General features: G+C 39.3%; 1 protein-coding gene across 6 annotated transcripts in view; it reads right to left on the bottom strand.

Annotated features, from left to right (window-relative positions):
* Positions 1-6,173: 6,173 nt before the first annotated feature.
* LOC117874772 overlaps positions 6,174-22,914 on the bottom strand; it is a 102,899-nt gene continuing 86,158 nt past the window's right edge. For 5 of the 6 annotated variants that reach the window (XM_034765242.1, XM_034765244.1, XM_034765241.1 and 2 more), the window contains 6 exons: positions 20,363-20,428; positions 17,359-17,465; positions 14,153-14,213; positions 10,163-10,368; positions 9,329-9,428; positions 6,174-6,884 (listed from right to left, as the gene is read on the bottom strand). In XM_034765242.1, coding sequence (XP_034621133.1) covers positions 6,834-6,884; positions 9,329-9,428; positions 10,163-10,368; positions 14,153-14,213; positions 17,359-17,465; positions 20,363-20,428 — 591 coding nt within the window. In that variant the 3' untranslated portion in view covers positions 6,174-6,833. The remainder of the gene's footprint in view (positions 6,885-9,328; positions 9,429-10,162; positions 10,369-14,152; positions 14,214-17,358; positions 17,466-20,362; positions 20,429-22,914) is intronic. The other variant, XM_034765245.1, reaches the window with a different exon arrangement.

Raw genomic sequence — 22,914 nt, 5'->3', positions numbered from 1 at the left:
CAACATTTTTAAAATGTACAATTAAAATAGAAGTGGACTGGGTTTAGGTATATTTTGGGAAGAAATGTGAAATCAAAGCATAGAGTTAAGTCCTCCAACAAAGTGGTAGTGCAGGTGTGTAAAATTATTTATGATGGTTTTTGTCTTTCCTTTTTTAAAAATTTTCCTTTTAAAAACTCCAATAGGAAGAGCTAAAGTCTCTTGAGCAGATGCATTCATCCCTGAGAGCCCTCCATCAAATGGTTGCCTCCTGTAATGAGGTAAATTGCATGCACATTTACCAAGTACTATGAACATAAATTCTCTTTGCCAGTTGGGTGTATTTAGGCACTGCATAACAATTAAGCAGCATGATGCGGGATGGGAAATTTTTTGAAATCTTGACAGTTTTTGCAGAACAAGAAGAGTTTCCCACCCAGCTATAGTCCTGGTGTCCTCACAGAACACCCCCTGGGAGTCTCCCCTCACTTATAACAAGGGGTATAAAGCTTGAGTGTGTGTGCTGACCTCAAATGTGGCAGTATGGCACAAGGAGGGAGACCTATTTAGGGTTTTATAAGTCATAACCAACAACAAACTATATCTGGAGACCAATGGACCACCAGTGCAGATTCCAGAGTACTGGTGTCATACGTCCCAGTGAAACTGTGCTCAGGAACAGGTTTGAGTGGCAGATGTTAGTCTGTATCAGCAAAAAGAACGAGGAGTACTTGTGGTACCTTAGAAACTAATAAATTTATTTGGACATACTGTATTCTGCACTAGCTTCAGTCTCCAAAAACTTTTAAATAAGATCTGTGGTTTGAATGCTTTCAAAGTGACCAAAGCACTGCAGAACTCCCTACAACTAGCAGTTTCTAGGTGTAGCTTAGCATTGGACTGGAATCTAGAGCTAGAAAAAATGTATTAGGTCATCTTATTATATCAAAATTGATATATTATATAACTGTTTTACAAGTTACTAGTGAATTGCAGGTAAGGATGAAAGTATTTTGTTAGCACTTGACTAAGCTAAGACTGTTATATGGGCTAAAAGCCCTCTTTAAGCACCATGCTGCCCTAATTCAGGTAGAATTTCCCTTGACTTTGCTGGGAATTTTCCCAGGGTAGGGCTTCCTGGATTACTCCTGAACAAGTTGCAGTTCTTATGAAAAGAATTTTTATTAATGTCTGCTGGTGTTCAGAGTTCACTAGAGATTCTCTGGAACGTATAAGGTCATAATGCAAGAATTCTCATACAGCACCAGACTATTCTGACCTTTGTAACCTAGGGATGATGCCTTCTGGGGTATCTCTAGTTTCCGCTGCACTCTCTGGAGCATGGAATCAATTGATCTATAGGATAGTACATTATTAGGCTTTTATATTTGCTAATTTAGATTTGTTATATAAAAATTTGACTGAATTTTAGAACTGCTTGAAGAACCTAGTAGTAAAGGAAGGATGTCTCTTTCTCAAAAACAAAATGCCTTTCTTAGGAAAAGGTTTGATCATGCATTAAAGCCAAGCCTCTGTCTTGTCTTACCTTAACTAACTGATTTGTTTTCTTGTCTGAAAGGTTGTTTTGAACAGAGACTCCTCTACCCTATTATAGGGTGGTAGGCATGATTTCCTAGCAGTGTCATGAACATCTGTTGGGATATTTAGCTTAACTTTCCAAAACTTGGGAACTGATGACATCATTGTTACTTGTGCTTTCTTTTTTTAAACAGACGATAAATTCTCTTGTCCAGAACAACAACACATTAACAGGTTAGTATTATGCTACTGAGATTTTTTTTTTTTAAATCCGCATAGAGGAGACTACTTTTCTAAAAACTAGGAATTTCTTTAAAAGTTTTGGGTATGTCTATGCTGTAATTAAAGACTTGTGGCACCAAGTCTCAGAGCCACAGTCACTTGACTTAAGCTCAGGGTCGGGATGTCAGGCTGTAGGGCTAAAAGGAGCAGTGTAGACATTCAGGCTCAGGCTGACATCTGGCTTCTGAGATCCGGAGAGGGCTCAGGCTCAGGGTCCAGCCCAAGCCCAGATGTCTACAGTGCTACTTTTAGCCCTGCAGCCTGAGGCTCTTGAGTCAACTGACATAGGCTTTGTGCTGCAGGTCTTTTATTGCAGTGTAGATGTACCCTTTGTGAAACAATTTGAAATCATGCTTTGTCTCTACTTCCAGGTGTAAACACCTTTAAAAAGAGCTGCTAGGGAATTTATACCCCCAGCTATCTTTTCTTCACTTTTAAAAAAACAGGGGTTTTACAAAACCTGATTTTAATAGAAATGTGCTTGTGACTTCTGTCAGTAAACAGTTTTTGTTTGACATCAATGTTTAAATGTATGCATACAACCTAAACCCTGTGCCAATGGCTTTCCTTGCGGTTTGTGAGCTTTGTGATCCCGGAGTGTGTTTCTTGTGGTCCACGTGTCTCCTTCTGAATGGAAATGTTGCTGTTTTATACAATAGTGCTTTCCGGCAGCATTTGGCAATTCCTTCCTTTCGTTGTCCACTGCCAATGGGACTTCCACTGCTCCTGGCTCCACCAGTCAGCAGAAAGGTGTGCTTGGCTCCTGACTGCACAGCTAAGTAGCGCTATGGGACCGAAACTGTTGTCTAGGAGGAATGGAATAGGGTCAGTGAGAATGGACAATAGAAGAGCATGGGAGAGGGAAATCGGGGGCGGGGGGAAGAGGTTAGAAATTGTGAGAAGAACAAGAGAGTGAATAATGGAGATGGAGTGGGGAATAGAGAAGATGAGTTTTAGGACTGGATGTAAGTAGATGGAGAGGAAAACTTCGATGCAAGAGACTCAGTGGAAGAGATAACAAAGAATGAAGAATAGAAAGCAGGAGTGAATGGAAGAGAGCAAGTAAAAGCATAGCTTTCAGGCTAAAGTAAACTATTATTCACATTCAGTTAGTTAACACCCCCTCAAGGGGGAGAATGCAACTGGACTGATAGATAATGTAATATTTTTTTCATATATGCAGAAGAGATATGGCTCTTGGCTGCATATCACAAAACAGACTAACTTTTTGCACTTAATTCATCTTGGACAAGAACAATTAATTTGAAAATTTTCAGTTTTAATAATCTAAGCTATTAGTGTTAGTTAATAAAAATTGTAACTTTACAATGTGCATTTAATTATGCATACTTTTAGCTGCACTCAACTACTGCTGTTTTTCTTGCTCTCTGTAAATGCTAGAACACTAAATGCTCTCACAGAAAAAGTAAATTGATCTAAAAATTAGAAATTCTAGTTTTGTGGCAAATTCAACTTGCAATGTGCATTTACAGTTCTTGATCTGTTACTTTAGTTCTTGGGTGGTACTAGAGGTTTAGTAGGGAAGGATTAATATTTAAATACCAAAGTCTACATTTTATTTTAATGTGTATGTAACTTTAGCGCCCTCGTGGCCAAGATGGAGTCTGCTCTGCAGGCAGCTCTGGCCAAGAGAAGGCACGTGCAGGAATGCAGCAGGAGAAATCCCTTCCACCCCAGGGGCACCTGTTCCAAACCCCCCAGAGTGAACACACGCCCACAGGAAAAGTACAGTGGATATAACAAGAGAAATATTTAATTACAGAGGGATGAGAGGAGAAAAACAAGGGGAAATAGAGGGGAAGCAGTAAGACAGGGCTGCATCCAAGCCAAGGCCCCACAGGCCCAGTGGTAGCATAGTCTGGAAGGGCAGACACTGAGCAATGTGTCTGCACACAGAATTCAGGAGTCCTGAGCAAAGTTCCAGTCCAGTGGTGAGTCTTGGGTGCTCCTGGTAGTCTTCGGTGCCAGTGAACTTTCCCCCAACGAACCCCTCCGGTGCCCTCTTCTGCCGCTCTCTGCAAAGCCACACAGAGCGACCACCTCCCCACTTAACTAGCTAGCAACCTCCCTCCTTGTTCCCCATGCTGAGTCAGAAGCCCCAGTACTCACAGCCCCGTGCAGCTGTAGGCAGCAGTGATACTGGGTCCAGCTCCAGCCTGTCCTTCTCGGCAATTCCTCCCTGGCCCAGTGCTCCTCCTGGCTCCTGTCCGTCTCAGGCCTCGGGCAGGTTCTCTGCTGCTTCACTTTTCCAGGGCCTGCAGGCTGCCTCTCTGTCTCCCTGGAGCTCCAGCGCTGCCCCCTGGAGTTTCCCTCCTTTTTTATTACTCTCCCCTTCCCCCTTAGGAAAAAGATTTAAAGGGCCATGCTCTCTAAACCCCAAAGGGGTTACATGTAATTATGTGGACTTGAATAAAAACTCTCCTTATGGGAACCTGATTCTGTTGTGGAAAATGGAAGTGAAGTTTCAAGTGTAGGTGACAACTTAAACCCCCTTTTCTAAGAAAAGTATATAAAATTACAAAAGTAATAGTAATCCTTACTGACACTTTTATAGTCATCTAATTCTTTCTACTAGGTTGCTTGCACTATACTGCAGCAAAGTATTAAGCATTTCTGCATAATCTGCATTACATTGCCCTATGTTAATGCAGACTGATACGTCAAAACAGGGCAACACATGAATAGTCCTCGTGGTACAACTCTTGGGCCTAACAATGGTTCACTTATTAGTAGCTAAGCATAAACATAAAGCATTTTGTTTTTTTTTTTTTTAAAGTCTAACCTTTGTTCTACATTTTAGCACAGTGACTCCTTTATGAACTAGTTTCTTTACTAATCTGTTTTGAAAACTTGCATGTATTAACAGCATTCTAAATGCTGACTCTTAGTGTCTTAGTGATTTGAAATATAGGGCTAAGAAAATAAAAATATATACTTTGTTTCCATAAAAAAAACTTCTCTTTTTTAGACATGAATAAAGGCTGGCAGATTTTCTTCACTGGACAGAGAGGAGATTTAAAGTAACTTGTTTCATACTCGTGCTTTTTTTTTAAAGCAAAATATAGTATAAGTTGGAAATCAAATTAATTATCTTGAAGTGGAATCTTGCTAAACCATCACAGAAGTGTTTGTCACTGATTCAACTGGATTGAACATACTTTAGAACTGCAGGCCTGATGATCAGCTATGGACAACAGCTTGGAGCTGAAAACATCCCATCAACTGTAGAGAAGATAGGCGTGATTTTAATATTGGACTTGAAGTGGCTTAATAACGAACACACCTTAAAGTAGTGGACTCACTGCAGCCTCATTTTTGCTATTTCTGAAAGTGTCTTATTACATGCTTCATTTTCTAACTCCTGTCGTGAGAGCTACTGGTTACATTTTTGTTTACATAAATGACTCGTTTTATTAAAATACTCTGGCTGTCAAGGTACTCACTTCTTCAAATTGAAACTTGCAATGGAGTTTTTACACAGCAGTGGGAATGCTTGATAGCTATGGAGATTACTGACCCTAACAGTTGTCTTCAGCATGTTTTTTTCTGTCCTTAGGATATTGTCTCTGATGGTAATGCACTATGAAGGAATATTTACTTATCAGGTGTGCAGTGGTAATTGTATCTATATACAATAACATCCAGCACCAACCCCATTCTTCCAACTTGTAAAGCCATGAAAAGTAATTCGTATTCATCCATGCATAAATTGCATGAAAGTTGGCCAGTTTGGTCGAGGGATGGATATATTAGCTAAACTTGTTCTAAGCATCACAGCTGTAAGAAGGGTAGGAAAACCAAAGATGATAGTCTGTCAATTTCACTGATATTACATTTCCTAAAGAATCAGATGAACCATCTTTATATGTTTTAAGTATGTGAAATTTTGATCAATTTAAAACATTGCCTTTAATATCTCACTCATGATGGATGATTTTCTATGGATGTTTCCCTCCTGTTCTCCTCTGATAACCTTCACAGGTGGGTAGATCTTTACTGCAGTAATTGGAAGCAGCAGAACTGGCAGTCAAAGAAGCAGGGGGACCTACTCATCAACTGACAGCCTCAACTTATTTTGCCTCCAAATAGTCTGATTATGACACCTATGAGTTGCTTGGGCTCTTTCAGTGAAGAACCATTATTTCACTTTCTCGGTGTTTTTTCAAGTCTGCTCTCTCTCTTCTGCTGAGCTGGTCTCTCCCCTCACAGTGCTAAGTGTCCTCCTCTGCCACAAGAGCCAGTGCTGTGTTTGGTTTACAAAATGGCTGATGAGCCCACTTGTATGTGAAGTGCAAAGTCTCCCACAGCATGACACACAACAAGCTTGATCTATCCATTAAAAAACAAACATCTGAAATTGGGCACATTTAATTTTATAGTGAATGCTTAGAAGCTTACAATATAGATTTACAGGTCGATGTTTAGATTAAAGAACTATGAGGTAAGTGTATTTCTGACCAAATTCCCATAAGTAGCCTGTCTGCCTTCTTTGATTAAGTGAAAGCGTGTCTTGCATCTAAGTCATTGTTTATCTTAAACTAGACTTCTCTACTTTTTTTTAAATCTCCCTCCTTTGCTTTCATTGCTCAGCTTGCAAGAGCTCAATGAGAAATTGTTTTTCATCATATCAGTATAACCTGCAACTACAAAAGCATCAACTAGTTCATTGGTGTATGTTCTAACAATTAATACTGTAGATCAGTTAAAGATTAGGAACTCAGCCAATTGTACAGTAAATTATCTATTTTCAGAAGACACATTTATCCTTTGTTTTGAATCATTCCATAGTAGCACTGCTCTAGAGCCAAATCCTGCTCTAATTAAAGTGAATGACAACATTCAGATCAAGATTTTGGCCTGTAGAACGTTGAATTACATTCAGTACAGTGATTTCATAATATAGGTACATCACGGTATGTGTGGGATACAGCATTAAGATCTACATAAAGCTGCAATTTTATTGCTGTTGTGAGTTTGCATTTTAGTCATCCTTTTCCTCTTTAGAAAATGGATTAGTCTTTGTCCACATAATTAGTCCAGTAGGTAACTGTTGACTTAGCTTCCTAAAATTAAAAAAAAAAATTAAGATCATATATGTATACATTTAACTGTACTGAGGCATTGTACTACATACATCTATTAGTCTGAATAATCAATATTTGTGGTTGTAACAGCTAGTCAGACATGCTGTAATACTTTGTTATAAATAAATGTTATAAAATGTCTATTTCTCTGTTGTGTCACCTTGCCTCATGGGAGTAGTGGTTTGGATTCCCATTTTCCCCCTAATAGGCTGAGCTTCCTTGCCAGAGTATATCTCCCAGCATACAATGTGGTCACCCCTCTGGCCAAATTGTGTGCCTTGAGAGTCACATCAATTGCATCATGAGTGATCCAGTCTGGCCAGGGAGAATGTGGAGATCAGACTCCCAAACTACAACTCCCATGAAGCAGTGCAACACACTAAGGAAATGGAAATCATTACTCTAAATGAACCTTTTTTGGGGGTTCAGTTCAACTAACCAAAATGAAACATTTTTGGTTTGGGAATGTTGAAATGTTTCATTTTAATCCAAAATGAGAAGCTGTTTTGTCATTTCTAAACTGATTTTCTTTGGAATTTCCATTTTGCAAAAGAACTGATATTTCAATTTTTTTGTCCCAGTTTGGGATAAAAATGGTAAAGTATTGGAATTTCTCCCAGGACAAAAATTCTGAATTTTTGCTCAGCTCTACTTTTTGATGCCGCCAAGTAGACCTATATTAGTGGCCTATATATGAGCAAAGGGATTTTTTTAAATGGGAGATTGTCAAAGCTAAAGCGGTAGGATTCACTTTAAAGTGGAAAATGCCCATAGAAGCCCATCCTCTCATTCTAATGTTTGGCAGAGATGTTTGTAAATTTAAGGTCAGAGTCCTGCAGTCTTTACTCACAACTCCTACTGAAGTCAGTTGCAGGGGAGGAGAGATTCCCTTTGTAAAAACTAGGCCCAATGTGACTATAGTAGTGGGGGATTGCCTTGCGATTTGCACATAAAACAAGATGAACAATCCCTCTTTCACAGTTTAAAGACTGGTTTTAGTCTCCAAATTTGCTATGATAGTTTTTCACAGGAGAATTTAGTTTTCCATTTAATTTTTTGGGACAAGAATTAATAACTCTTACATGGAACTTATTAAAATATTCTCTCTTCAAACTCTTCCACTGTTTTCCTCATAGTTCTGTGGTGGTTCTCCAACTTAAAAAAAAGTTCAGGTTTCTCATTTCACACAGCAACTCAGCTTTATGCTGACATATTTACAGGAATGTGAAATATTAAAGTTATTGCAGTAATTTGTCACAGCCAAATGGTTTTGCCAAAGAAAACTGCTGGACACTGACCATATGTCATTCTCCACACTGTTATCGAGCTGGAGATGTATGAAAAAGTGTTTTGTATGGTGAGACAGAAGTGTGGAGGAGACATGGAGAAACATGAATGTTGGGGAGATAAACAGCCACATTATGGGAAGGAGGAAATACAGGAGAAGTATAAGGTAGGTGAGCACTAACACTTTTCTGTCCACTCCCCTTAATAAACAGCCCAACATGGGGCAACGCTGCTCTGAACCACTATCTGGGTGCTGCAGCCTCGTGCCTTGGCCAGCTGGCTTGTGAGAGAGTAACCAATAACCTTTTAGGCTTTCCACCAGGAGAACATCTATAGCTCTTCTCTGGCTCAGAGAGGCGTAATTCTCCAGCAATCTGCAACAGGTCCATCCAGTGGAGAGGGTAGGGAAGTGCTAGTAGTACTCCCTTGCTGCTTTCTGCCTGACATGGCTGTAATCTCCCCATGTTCCCTAACATCTTTTCTCCCTCTTCCCCAGCAGGCCCACTCCCTGCCTCATGCTCCATATGTCCTGCCTTGCCTTGCTCACCCCTACATCTTCCTTCTGATGCCTTGATAAACCCACCCCTAATTGCCCCAATATAGTCCCACTCACCCTGAAGGCTACTGGCCAGCAAAAGGATTGGTAGCAAGGGTCGTGCTCTAATGAACCTCTTAAAAGTGGAGACGCTCTCCTGGGTGGTGAACCCCAGGAAAATTGCCAAACCCAGACTGTCTTTGTTGTGGCATGGTATGCTGAGCCTGTCAGCATAAATGGCTACAAGTTCAATCTTCCCCTCTGCCTGACTTCCCACCATTTCAAAGGATAAAGCTGTGGATGAATGATGCTCCTGTACAGCAGTTCAAGTGAAAAGAAGGATCCCCCCAAATCTGTGAGTTTCTGCACGTATTTGTTGGTCACTTGGCCAAATTTCTGTCCTTCACTCTGACTTCACAGCTTCCACTGATCTCAAGGGGAGCCCCCTGTGCATTGAAGGGTAGAATTTGATGCTATAATAGCTCTGTTCTCGGAGTACTACAAGGAACTTTTAATCTATGGGGTAAAAGTGTATGACAGCTCCTTCAAGCTATACAGCACTGACCTGATGGGGGACAAAAGAATAAATAAAAATACATGCCACAACTGGATTGTTCAGAACCACATCTTCCATGGTAAGAGGCACAGTGATCATTTCATGTGGGGCAAAGGCGCTGTTATTATATTTCTGATCCTCCAAACTGTAAGACACATTCAAAACATCTTTAGAAAAGCTTACTAGAAATAGCCAATCTAAATAATTCTGCAGTGTATTTATTTGTATTATAGTGCTATGGTAGCAACATCATAACTATGGTTGAGATAGATTTTCTGTTCTAAAATTCCTATTTTTGCTTTTCATTTTCTCCTTTTGGGTAGAGAATATCCAATCTTTTCCCTCACACTCTCTCTCAACTTTTGGGTACATTTTAACTCCAGAATACATAACATGGATTTTATTTGCACATGATATATTTCTTACCAGTCAACTATTCTCAACAAGCACTCCTATAGTCAGATAAACTCGAAATCAGCTTGATTTAAAATTTCCAACTTGGCATGCATGGCACATAGTCCTGGATGAGGAGTATGTGCTTTGCTTGAAGAGATCTAGTTTCAATAGAACAAAATTATGGACATTTTAAAACATATCCTGAGTTTGCACAGCAGGTTTAATGTTAACTTCAGAAGCAAGCACCAGGGTGTGATGCTCTGAATATTCACTGGTGAGGATATTTGAAAGCTCACACCTACATGTATTTTAATGTGTGATTGCTCTTAAGAGCTGCAATGTTTCAAGTCAAATTTACAAAAGGAAGACGGGAATGGGGCCCTTATTATAGATCATATAACAAGTTTCTATTTCCAGTCTAAATTAAGGAGCATAGGCATAATGCACAGATTCAGGCAAATCATTTAGACCGAGCATACTCACATTTCAACAGCTCCTTTATTTTCATGTTGTTTCTCCTTTGAATTGTTTTTCATTTCTTTAAAAACGATGCGTGTTTTGGAGAAGCCCCTGTGACATTGCTCATGCTGTTTCCTGTCTAGCAAAATGGGAAATGTGCTTTCCTCTATCCCTCTTTCAGTGGAACTATTTCCAGGTTGTTTATGATGACTTGGAAACAAGTATTCCATCTTGGGATAACAAAAGCACAAATATAGGTTATACAAAGCAGCCCTGCATTTTCAAAGCAGAACACTGCAAACTGTTCTTGTAAAAAAAACCAACCCAAATGATATTGAAAACAAGGCACCTGGCAACATAGTATGTTCAATTCAACCTCAAACTTGTGATTCATATTTGTTAGTTACTAGAACTATATGATCCTCTTCAGACCAATACCAGTTTTAGACTCTAAAGGAAAAGCTCTCCCAGCTCTTCTGTGACAGAATGCTACTTCAGCTGGTATCATGCCAGTAGGGTCATACTCAGACCTGATATCCAGTTGAAGTGCCTATAAAATCCAGACCATGATATAGCTCAGTGAACCATGCAAGAGACACCTTTGAAAGAAAAGTTAATGAAATTTCTTTTTCAATCCAGCATCATAAATACCTGAAATCAATGTAATATTAGGGACTGTTATCCAGTGTCAGATACAGCCTTCGTGGACTGTGCTGCTTTTTGGTATTTTCAATAAACTGTCATCTCCAGTCATTTAGAACAGAAGAGAAACGTATGTATTCCTTATTTCCTTTTAATTTGAAATAATGTTTCTTCTTTATGCTAATAATCTGTCACACATCAAATGGGAATTCAAGAGATTATTTTTAGCAGAATTAGATTGGTTTAGTCCCTCAAATTCTCCCGTCAATTTTCATATATTTCTATAGCTTTTATTATTAGAAAAAAAATCTAGTGCCTCCTTTTTATGGCATTTTACAAATATAGGGGCTACTGCTGAGTCCATTGAGTCAATGGGAATTTTACTTTTTACTTCAATGGAACCAGGACTAGACCCAGAGGGAAAAAAAAAATGTTTCTCTGCCTTGAAGAGCTTTTGCATTATTTTAGCCATAACACATAACTACAATGTTACTGTTTGAATTATTCATAGCAATAAGACCACCAAACCAGTTTCATGGGTGGGAGGGAGAGTTTTGATTAGCTCCTTGTGGAACCAGACATCTTTAGAATGTAGACTCCTCCTCCCTCTGGTTGCTCCGATGCCCACTGGCCAGCTAGAAGGAGACAGGAGCCAATTATCTCCTTGCGCCCCACAGTCACTAATTTAAACCCGTGTCCAGGGTTTCTTGAGCCTGGTGCCCCATTTTTGCTGAACTCACCCTCCCTCTCCACAGTTATATAGGACCAGTGTTTTTAGGATGTCATGGCTGACCAATCACCTGGGTCAGGAAGGAATTTTTCCCAGCAGGGCCAAATTGTAGGTGAGCGTGTGAGGTTTTTTTGCCTTCCTCATAGCCTCACAGAGACACAGTTAGGTTAAATAGGAATAGGACTTAACATTAGGAATTGTATGACTACTTAGTCCATTGCAACTTGTAGCTGGTGTCCAGTGCAGATAAAAGGCCAAAAGGGCCAGTACCCAGAAATAAGTGGGAATTTCACTGATGGACTTCAGGCCTATGGGAGTCTTCACACAGCCAGGTCCCTCTTTGATACTTGTATCCTCTTCACAGGGAGGAGAGTGAGAGGATTCAGCAGAGCAGACAGAATCCTATGGATAGGCAGTGCAAAGTCTAGCCTGTGATATGGGCTACATGATAGGAGCACTGTAAACCCCACATTGGATCCTCTTCTAAGCCTGGCACAGGAAGACAGGGCAGTAACACTGGGGAGGGGTGCTAGGTTTAGTAAAGTTGTGGCCTGCTGCTTAAAATCCATCTCAATGTCTGTCCTCAGTCACCTGCATGTCCTGATCGATTCATCCAATGAATTCTAACATATGTATTGAAATAGATTATTCACTTATACATTTTATTATTTGAACAGCTCTATAGATAACTGAATAATAATTTTTATATGATTTATTCTAAACATTTTCCCCATTAATTGCTAAATTATTTACTAGTAAATAACTTTTCTCATTATATTACCAGTTGTAATTTTAGACAGACAGGCAGAGGAAACGGCTTATGGTGAACTAAGATATAGACAAACTCCAGTTATAGTGAAGTAGAATGAAAGTTCCTAACAGTTTTTGTGCCATGCAACGTGCAAACTGCAATTCCCGCTACACTGAGCCTCTGCTAAGAGTAAAGGTTTTCTATTAAAAAAAATCAAAAACAAAAACCCAATTTCACTATAAGTGGGCTTCACTAATGACTCAAGATCTTAATACAAATTGGCAAGTGTAGGAAGGAGATGTTAAGAGAATTTTCACATACAAATTAAGCCCAAAACGTTAAGATTGCGGTGTTTAGAGTTAGAACCTAAAACCCATATTTAGGCAATTAAACAAGTGACATGATTTTCAAGGGTGCTCAGCCCCCACAGCTCCACTGAAAAACAGGTCACTTATTTAGCGATTTAAGACCCTAATCCTGCAAACACTGATGCATATTTGCAGTATCAGGGCGTAAATATGGATTTAGGAACCTAATGCTAAAACATCCAGGTCTAGAAAGATTGGTCCTACTTCTCTTTTTAAACACTTAAGAAAATAGCATTAACAGTAGAGTAATCTATGCAAGTAATGACCAAAAGCCCCAGAAAATGTTTTAGTGAAAACCGTCTCTTACACACAATTGTATGCAACAACCTGGTTTTTTAATCTGTTCTGTGTGGAAAGTATGCTTCTAAAAGAATATATGCCTAGGGGAAGTCATACAATCTTTATTTTAGAATTTATATTTTACATTTATATTTTTCTACATCACTGCTCACATTCTCTTATGTTAGGTCCCACTTACATGGTGGGGACACAGGTCATGTTCTACACCCTTTTAAAGTTGTATAACTAAACTTGGAAGATTGAGATTTTTGTCAGTAAACATAATTTTTACCATACACAGTCCCAAACACAAGAAAAAATATTTCCATCAATAATAATCAAAATGTACAGATGGGCAAAGTAAGAAAAATTCTGCTTGAAAACTTATGAGTTTGATTTAAGAATATTTACTCTGTATATTTTGACATGTGATGTTGACAATTTGTGTTTTACTAGTTATAAAAGCTTTAACTTTTTGAATCTCAATCTCTAGTGTCATTAAATAACCACTGTCTGACCGCCCTCATTGTCTGGCCCCTGTGTAATTTCCTGCAACTGTGAAAACTTAAAAACAATAAAAATCTAAAAAGGCTTAAAAATAAATATTGATATCTGTCAAAATTATAAACAAATAAAAATCAAATTCTGCCAAGCCTAGGTATAACCAAGTCCTCTGATAATGCCTTGCTCTACTCCCCTGCTTTTAGCTAACATGTAATACTGCAGAAGGAGATTGAAAACAGGGGAGGAGAAAAATTGTGGCCCCACTAAAGTTGATGGGAATTTTGCCATTGACTTTAATGAAGTCAAGATTTCACCTGGGGTTTAGTTCTAAGATTATTTTAGCTGTTATGTAAGTAGGAAGCTAATAGGGCTGGACTGATTCAGGTATAATACACATAGGAATTGTGCAAACTTCTGTACATAGTTCTATCAACGACCCTCTGGCCTGAACCCTATATTTCAATCCTAGGCCTCTACAGAGACTATCAATTGTAACAAATTGTGTGGTGGTTTTGTAAGGTGAAAGGCCAGTGCACAAATCCACATACCTACCACTGATCTATCTGATATGCAGTCTGGACTGTGAAGAATACTGTAAAGCTTTAAAATACTGTAAAGCTAGGCTTGTAGCATTTGTAGCAACAAGTCAAGAAAAGCGCTTAGCTATTACTTTGCCTTGGTGAACTATTCATTAAAAAGCAGAAGGAATAGATGATAGCAATGACAATTTGACTACTAACCAGATCATGGACACTGTGCTCTTTTTCAGCAACTGCGAACTGGCCATTTTTCTCCAGCAGTCTGTTCCAGGTAGCACCAAACAGAGAAAAGCAAATTTAGAAGAAAGCAGTCAGGATCATCACTCTTTGAATACACAGCAGATGTTATCATAACTAGAGCTGAGCAAATATTTAATTTTTCAGACTGGTGGTCATGCTGAGGGATGGGGGGTAGGTGGGCGCTTTGGTTAATTTCAAATCAAAATTGAATTGTTTTTTCTCACCAAAATGAAAAACTGGAAAAAACAGATTCAGATAGATTTAACTTGAAATGAAACATCATTTTGAAGTGAACCATTTTGACTTTATTAAAAAAATTCCCTTCTTTTTATTCAGCTCTAACCACATACTGAATATGACCCGAATTAGCAGATAGATTTGGTCACTCCGAAACTACATTTTTTAGCATATTTACCATTCTCTACATTTTTTTGCCAAGCTCTAATGATAACTCCTAAATGGTGCTCTTTGAGAGTCACCTCTGTCCATTCCCACTTACAGATATGGCATCTGACACTGACTGTGGAACCACCTTGAAAACCTGTGTCTGCTGGGAGGGCGCACACAAGATCTTGTGAGAAGATGACATCATTGCCCTACTTTGAATGAAGGACTGCAACCACCTCAGATCCTTCTCCCTAACTACAGAGGCCTCATGTTATATAGAGCTCTGGGCAGAGGGGAAGGCAGATGGGTAGTGTGAATGCACAGACGTGACTCTTGGAGAAAAACATTTTGCTGGTAAGTATCTTTTCTTTCTTGTTTGAGGCCCTCTGTGCATTCCCACTTATGGGAGATTAGCAAGTACTGCCCCACCAGGTGGACTGTGGATGAGGAGTTCTTAGACAAATATGAACTGTAGCATTGCTCTCCCAAACTGGTCATTGACACGCGATGCTAAATCCAGGGAGTAGTGTAGTAATAACTGGGCCTGCACAATTACAGTAAATGTGTTCTTAACTGTAAATACTGTAAGAAAGTTTATTAGCTGTCACAAGAAGCTATAACAACAAATGTTGATGGAAAAATGTGCAAAAGCAAGAGACTGAAATAGTCCAGACACAAAGGACAACTGATCTAAAACTCAAAGACTGTATTAAAATTCTGCCTGGTAAGTGTAAGACCAGAAATTAATGAACCAAAATTGGTGCGTTGGAAAGTATGCCTAGTGAGTGAACTAAATAATGAAGGAATGGACTATTCTGCCCATCACTACCTTTTTGGGGTCCTAAAAAAGAGACCGGGGGCTGAAAATTAGCAGAGGCTTCTAGAACGCTGGCTGGCTGGAAAAAGGGGAAGAAATGAGCTCCATCATAGTCACCCTTGCCATCTCCTGGGACCCTGGACCTTCTTCATCCTAATCCTGAGATGTCCTGACCAGACCAGGCCAGATGACATCTCCAGCTGTACTGGCTACGTCTGAATCCCGAATACCACCTGGCATGGGAGACTTTATTCTCTACCCCACCCATCCCTAGTATGTCCTTTTCCTTCCCCACCTTACTTCTTTTCTTTCCTATCCCTCAACTTTTATCTAATAAAAGTCTGGCTTAGCGGGCCAAGACTTCATATATTGCAATGCTGCTGTGAGCCTGTGACTAGAAAGAGGCAGTTAAATACAATGCTCTAAACAGTCACATGCTGGTACAAGTTTGTCAGGTCTCCGAGGGTATATCTACACTGCAATTAAAAATCTGCAGCTGGCCCATGCCAGCTGACTTGGGCTTGTGGAGCTCGGACTAAGGGACTGTTTAATGGCTGTGTAGACATTTGGGGTCAGGCTGGAACCTGGGCTCTAGGACCCTGCAAGGTGGGGTGAGGGGGTCCTAGAGCTCGGGCCCAAATGTCTACACTGCAATTAAATAGCCCCTTAGCCCAAACCCCGCGAGCCTGAAACAGCTGACATGGGCCAGCCACCGGTGTCTAAGTACAGTGTAGACCAGAATGGCTAATAAGACTATGTGCTGTGCCTGTGTTTTTCCAGCAGTGACAAATGAGAGTCGACATCAGAGACAAAAGCTGCATTTTCTATCTTTGCTGTTCTTTTTTCCTCTTTTGGAAACAGGACTGGACTTTAACAACAGCAGCGACAATGACAGCTCCAGCCCATCGCAACTAACTTCTTCTCTTTTCTGCAAAAGGAAAGTTTTTACCATCTTTGGTATCTTCTAAAAGACAGTTAGACTAAAGGGGTTTTTCTTCTAAAAAACCTCTCCAGCTAAAGGGAAAAGGAAGTGATGTTGTTAAAAGCCTTACTTAATACTTTACATTTCAAATGCTTTAACTGTTTTTCCTTCTTTTTCTCTATCTTTAATCAAAGGTTAAAAAAAATCATGTGTTTGCCATGGTATCAAGGAGGCTAAGGACTCTGTAAACCAAACCTTATTTAAAACGGTTTAATATTGGACAGTGACTGGGTCGTTAATACCTTTAACTCTTTGGGCCCATTTATTCCATCTATATTAATACAACAGTAGTATCTGGTGAAGGTGTGCACTGAACTCCAAGTTGCAGCTTTGCGGATCTCCGCTAGGGGAACCTACGTAAGCCAACACCACTGACAGGTGGCACTCATAGAACAAGTCTTTAAACCAGGAAGTACTGCTCTCCTAGCTAAAATATAGCAATGTTCTATACATTTCCCACTCCAAAATAAGCATCTCTGTTTGGTAATGGGTTCTCCCTGGCATCTCTCCTGATATGCTACAAATAATCGATGAGACTTTCTAAAGGGCTTGGTCTTTTTCAGGAAAAGGCAAATTACCCTCTTTACATCCAGGGACCTGAACAGTAGAAGCTTAGGCATGGAGGGACTTTAGGCAACTATAGGGTTAGACAGCAGCTGGTTTTGAGGGTCTCAGTAGCATCTAGATGTGTGGGACTTATGCGGCTAAAATGGCAGTTGGGCACTTAAGTCTCCCTTGGAATCCCATCCTTAGTTTATCTGCCTTGGAAAGATGAAGGGCTCAGCCAACCCTCCTAGGATTTGTACCAATGACTCCAAGGAGACTTGGTATTCAAACCTCATGTGTAGACCATTAAGTGACTTATGAACTATATCAGCTAACACAGCTGCGTGTTAAGAACAGAAAAATACAGCATATGAAAATGTTCCGACTTAACTTACACAAACATCTTCATACAGTTTGTTCATGACATTAACTGACCTCTTGGAAGATGTCATATTAAGAAGGGCGAGATGATACATATGATGCAAGTAAATCAGATGTCGTTCCTGGTGGAAATGCTTCCTAGTCCTTTTGCAAGGTTTGCTCTGTAAATAAAAAAAAAAATAGCATTTAACAACTTATACAAAGTACGAGTTTACTGAGCAGAAGGTTGAAAACTCAAAGCAACTTTTATATTCAGGAAGAATGAAAGACAATGATTACTTTTAGGTTTCTGTACTAACTAACTCTTACTTCCTGAAATATCTGTGCACTTGATTCATTTGAAAAAGTTGAGCTTTGCACTCAGTAGGTCCTATTACCAATACTGAAACAGTCTAATTTATTACAATGACATAAACCCAAAATAACAATACAGAAGTCAATTTACACCTCGTATGTCAGATCAGGATGAGCCCACTAAAGTTTAATTTTTAATTTAGTTTAATTTTTATCAAAGGAAATGTAAGTTTTCATGTAACATACATTTTTAAAACCAATACTTTTAACATTCACAGTCACTTGCAACACACTTCCAGCTGCATTTAGCTTTCCCTAAACTTCTAGCTGTCTAGTGCACTGAAACGGCTTATCTAATAGGCAGTGCCTTCCTTTTATTTTGAGAAAGTCCATTCCTATCACTTTGTGGCTGGTCTGGTTACTCACAAGTCCCCCCACTAGTACGCTTCTCCCAGTTTGTATAGCATACAAATGCTTTCTACATTAATAACTACATCTGAATAACAATTTTTAGTTGTAATCATATTTTATCATTACATGGATCTCCTTTGGCTCATTTTTCTAATTTATTCATAAGTTTGGCCTTCTTTGTAAACTGAACCATTCTCAACACCCAGGGATTGAGTTAGCCGATAACACTTCCATAAATAAAATAAAATAGAGAAGTAGTTCTATTTTTAATACAAATTGTTTGGTTTCTGGAGCTTTGAGCTACTTAAGGGCCCAGTCCAAAGCCCATAAAGTGAACCGGGATCCTTCTACTCTCTACAACGGGCTTTCCATCAGACCCTACAGGCAGGATCAGTTTTTAATCAATGACTGAACTAAGTGGCCCACTATACAGTGCCTTCCACATTCTACCCTCTCTGCAACCCTAATAAAATCAATAGGCTTATATGAATGAAATGAAGAGCAGAACTTGTCCCAGTCTATACACTCAATGGACTGCTTAAGTATATTTTAAAAAGTGTTCTCATTACTTGTACTGTACCCCCATCGTTGCATAGCCCTTGTATGTTTAAAAAAAAAATGGACAAAAAGTTATTTCGAATATATGCTCAAAACAGCAAATGAAGTTATATGCAACTTATCTACAGGGATAAGTTGTAAATACCTAATGGCTAGTGTATGTGTTTTACATTTTATTTAAGAAAAATTGACTTAATATACTATGTTCTCAATCCTCTAATGAGCTCTGCATGGACAGATGCCTGTGCTTCAATAATCTGCCTATGTGGCGCTCATTGGAGGGTCAGAGCCTTTTATTATTTATAATCTCTCTCTCTCTCTGCTATGCTATGCTATGCTATGCCCACCACCACAGTGGAACCATACATCCATCTAGCTGTTGATTCTAAGTTGCTTGTGACAGGAACTCTCTCTTTACTTGTTCTTTAAAGCATTATGTACATTTATGGTGCAATTTAAATAATCATTTATAAAGGTCCATATACTGCAACGACAACGTGTGTTACTTTACATTGATTTCAATGGGACTACTCGTGCATAAAAGTTATACAGTAGAGAGCAAATACATCAATATCCATCTACTGAAATAAATTCCTCCACCCCGAAGGAAAATTATGATGGTAAAAAAAAAGTCACCAAAAAATCCTTCCACATTTTGCTGACTACATTATTTTAATGAAAAGGGTGCTTCTTTGTCACTGACATTTCCTTTCCTTGTCTCATAGTTTTGCCTTTTAAGCCATGTAGATGGATACAGATGGACAGATAGGTGTTTTTGTTTTTTAAAAAAAAGCTTTTGTGGTGAGAGAGTCATTGTAACCAAGGTTTCATTGACATGAATGGCAAATAGGCAAGTTTACAGCAGGATTAAGCTAATTGATTAGAAAGCCTGATTGTGTCCCTGACAGGCTGGATATCCTGAAGTGAACTGCATGGACAGAGACACTGGATTTAAAAGAAAGTTAGAAGACAGAGTTGGCCTTGTCATTTTGGGGGTAGGGTAGTTGGGGAAGGAGGCTGGCTTGTGAAATAATTTTTCACTGACCACCTCCCAAGTGTGACAGAATCCCATCCACTTTTGGCACCCCACTATGCACAGGGCCAGCCAGCCTACAGACTTTGGAGAGGGGCAGCAAGATAAATCTTTGGGATACACCCCATATTTAACTGACATTGAAGGACTAGTATGAATGGCCTCAACTCCCACCAGAGTCAATCAAAATATTAAGGGTGCTTAACACCTTGGATTGTCAGGCCCAAAATGTTATATCGTGCCCAACCCATAATTCATAATTTGTATCAATAAACCCCACAGAGCTGCTCATTTGTTTTGAGTCCACATTTAATTTTTCAGGAACAAAAACTATGTCTACAGGGCAGCTCTGAATATCAGAAATGTTAAGTATTGGCGAGTTTCTGACAGAAAGTCAAAACCAGCTCGCCTGGCTTTGTAGTTCTCTAATCAGCCAAGTAAAGGTGACTTGTGAATTTCAGTGGCAGGAAGCAGTTTATAGTACAGTAACCTAGCTCATTGTCTGGGCTTCTTCTGCTCAGCTTCATTACTATTACCATGATAAAGACAAGTGTTTTTTCTACTTCCCTTTCTTCCCCTTCAAGTCTCTGCTTGCTCTTGACTCTTCTGAATTTCACTTTGATACTTCGACACCTTGGCTCCTCTCCCAGACAGAATAATTACAAGAGCTCAAATAAACTTTTTTCTTTCTTTCTTTCTTTTTTTTGGTGGGGAGGGCGGGTGATGCAGAGATGTTGTGAAGATTTGCTGAAGGAAACTCACCACCTCCTGAGTTCTGGATTGCTCTTCAGGCCTTTTCTGCAATTCAGAAAGCCAAGAAAGCAGCAGCTGTGGGAAATAATTCAACTCTCAGATTTAGCATGAAACAGAGATAACCAAAGTGGGGCCCACCAAATGAGGCCCATAGCTTCACTCATCTTACATCAACAAGACCTCAAGCTTCTGCCTTGAGAAGTTCAGAAGCTGATAGTAATTTAAAGTAGCGGCAGAAAAGCCACAGTCATGTGATCCAAAAGTTGGATAGAATATCCAACTCAGCTGCCTTGTTCAGGTCTCATTCAGCTGAAGAAAACGGACAGTTAAGATTTTAATAAGCATTGTCTACTGCTGTGACTGCATTTCTGAAACAACTGTTAGCTTGCTCAAGTGGTGTGATCCAACATATCTGAGCAAAGCAGTTAAGAGACAGGCTGGGGATTTGAAATATCCAGCTTCAGGGCAAATATCCTGATTCCACCCATGTACATAGGCGGAGTAATTCCATTGACTTCACTGGTGAAACATAGATCAGAATCTGATCTCATGTACAGAAGCCTCTAACCAGTCCTATTTTAATTGAAATTATATAGAATGAAATAATTAGGCCAACTTGTGCCTTTGCGAATAGCCATGCAGGCCCATGCACATAAATAAGGGGAATGGGTGTAAGTAACAGAAGAATTTGGCCCACTGGGAGCAGATAGAACATTAACAACATAAGGAAAAAAAACAAGAAGAGAATTGGTATTAATTTTTCAGTCTAACGGAATTTGTAACCTTCTTGACAGTGGTTAAACCATAAGTGGGATTCTATTCCTGACTCTACCACTGATTCAGTCTGTGGCCCTGGGCAAGTCCCTTGACTTCTCTAAGCTTCAGTTTCCCCTCCTTTAAAAGGAGGAAAATAACACACATCTCCTGGGTACCAGAAGCTACATTTATTAGTGTGTTTATTAGATTTCCTGATAAAATACATTTATTTTTATCCACTTACAAACATGCTACTACTATAATTTAGCACTTTGTTTCCAAAGCAGTGCAGAAATATTAATGTCTTACTATTCAGTTGCCAATTTAAATAGCAATTCCATAAAGAAATATTAATAAAGGGAAAACCCCCTGTTTTATGGCTCTTTTGAAAGGGCCGCATTCCTAAACAAGATAGCAGCACCTACCAGCCAGCTACGACATGGTTCAGTAATGATGCAAAGGCAAAACGCCACCTATGTCATCAACATAATTTCCTAGGGTGCCTGGACATTCTCTGGAAGTCTCCTATGCAAATACAACAGTGCTTAGCTTATGAGATCCAGAGATTCCAAGCTGCTAGGGCTGCAGACGTAAATACACCAGAGAATAATAAATGTATTCTAGCTCACATTATACTAAGGCATATCCCAGATTCAGACATCACTGTTCTCTTCCTGACATCAGAACAATGAACTGTGACTTCATCAGCAATGTTCGCTGCAGGTATTATAACAGTGGTACACACACACACACACACTCTCTCTCTCTCTCTCTCCTTTTCTTCAATACAAGGCAAAGGTAGCCAGCTGGTGGAGAAAAGTGAAAGAGCAACATAGCAGTAATTCAATCTTCAATCCATATCGAAATAGAAAACAATACACTGTGGAAATCCTGTGTTCTGGTGACCTCAAATCACCTTGATCCTAAGGACTCTAGAGACTAACCTCAAGAGAAGCATTTCCTTGTATTTCCCTCTCAACAGCTATATTATTTACTAAGGATACTGCCACTTATTAGAAAATGAGATTACAGAAAATAGATCTTGTTACTTTTTCTTTTTAACCTGTTTTTCACCCTTATATTGCATCTTTTCTAGAGTCTTAGGACCTGATTCTCCTCTTACATTACTGTAGCTCTGCAGACGTCAACAGAGTTACTCCTGACTTACAGTGCTGTGAGACTGCAACCAGGCCCTTACGTCTTGACATGTCATCAGGCTAAGACATCATGTTATATTATATGTAATGCACCTAAAACCATTATGACAGAGAAAAATATAGTTTCTTAGTAAAATATGCTACCTTATATTTCTCACTACCTGATCTAAGAAATGTAATACATTGTTCTAACAACACAAGCAGCCCAGGAATTTTAAAGTTAATGTTATTTGTTCAGGGCCTTCCCCCATCCACAAAATTTGCAAGTGTTGCCATTTTTCATTTGAAGAGCTCCCAGAAGTCTTTGTGCCAAACTGTCAACTCACCGATATTCTGTCAGCTTCCTCATCAATTATGTCAGATTTCCAGAGAGAAAGAGAGAGAGAGAGATGCAGCCCTAAATGAAAGGTTTTAGCACTACACACGATTTCATATTATTTTATCATAGTCCTATCAGGATCCAATTTTTGCCAGCCATTGGCTGGGGAAAAGAAACCCGTTGACACATGTATAGATTCACAGATCCTGAAGGCCATGAATTTAGGAATGCTGGGGGAGTTTTTACCCACCAAGTATCTAGTAAAAATTGGTTCCTGATAGGACTATGATGATAAAATATTATGAATTTGTTTGCAGTACTTGATTTTT

The sequence above is a fragment of the Trachemys scripta genome, chromosome 3 (assembly GCF_013100865.1).
Source record: "Trachemys scripta elegans isolate TJP31775 chromosome 3, CAS_Tse_1.0, whole genome shotgun sequence".
Classification (NCBI taxonomy): domain Eukaryota; kingdom Metazoa; phylum Chordata; order Testudines; family Emydidae; genus Trachemys; species Trachemys scripta.
Note: the sequence above shows the minus strand (reverse complement) of the source record. Positions and strands in the feature narration are given on the sequence as shown.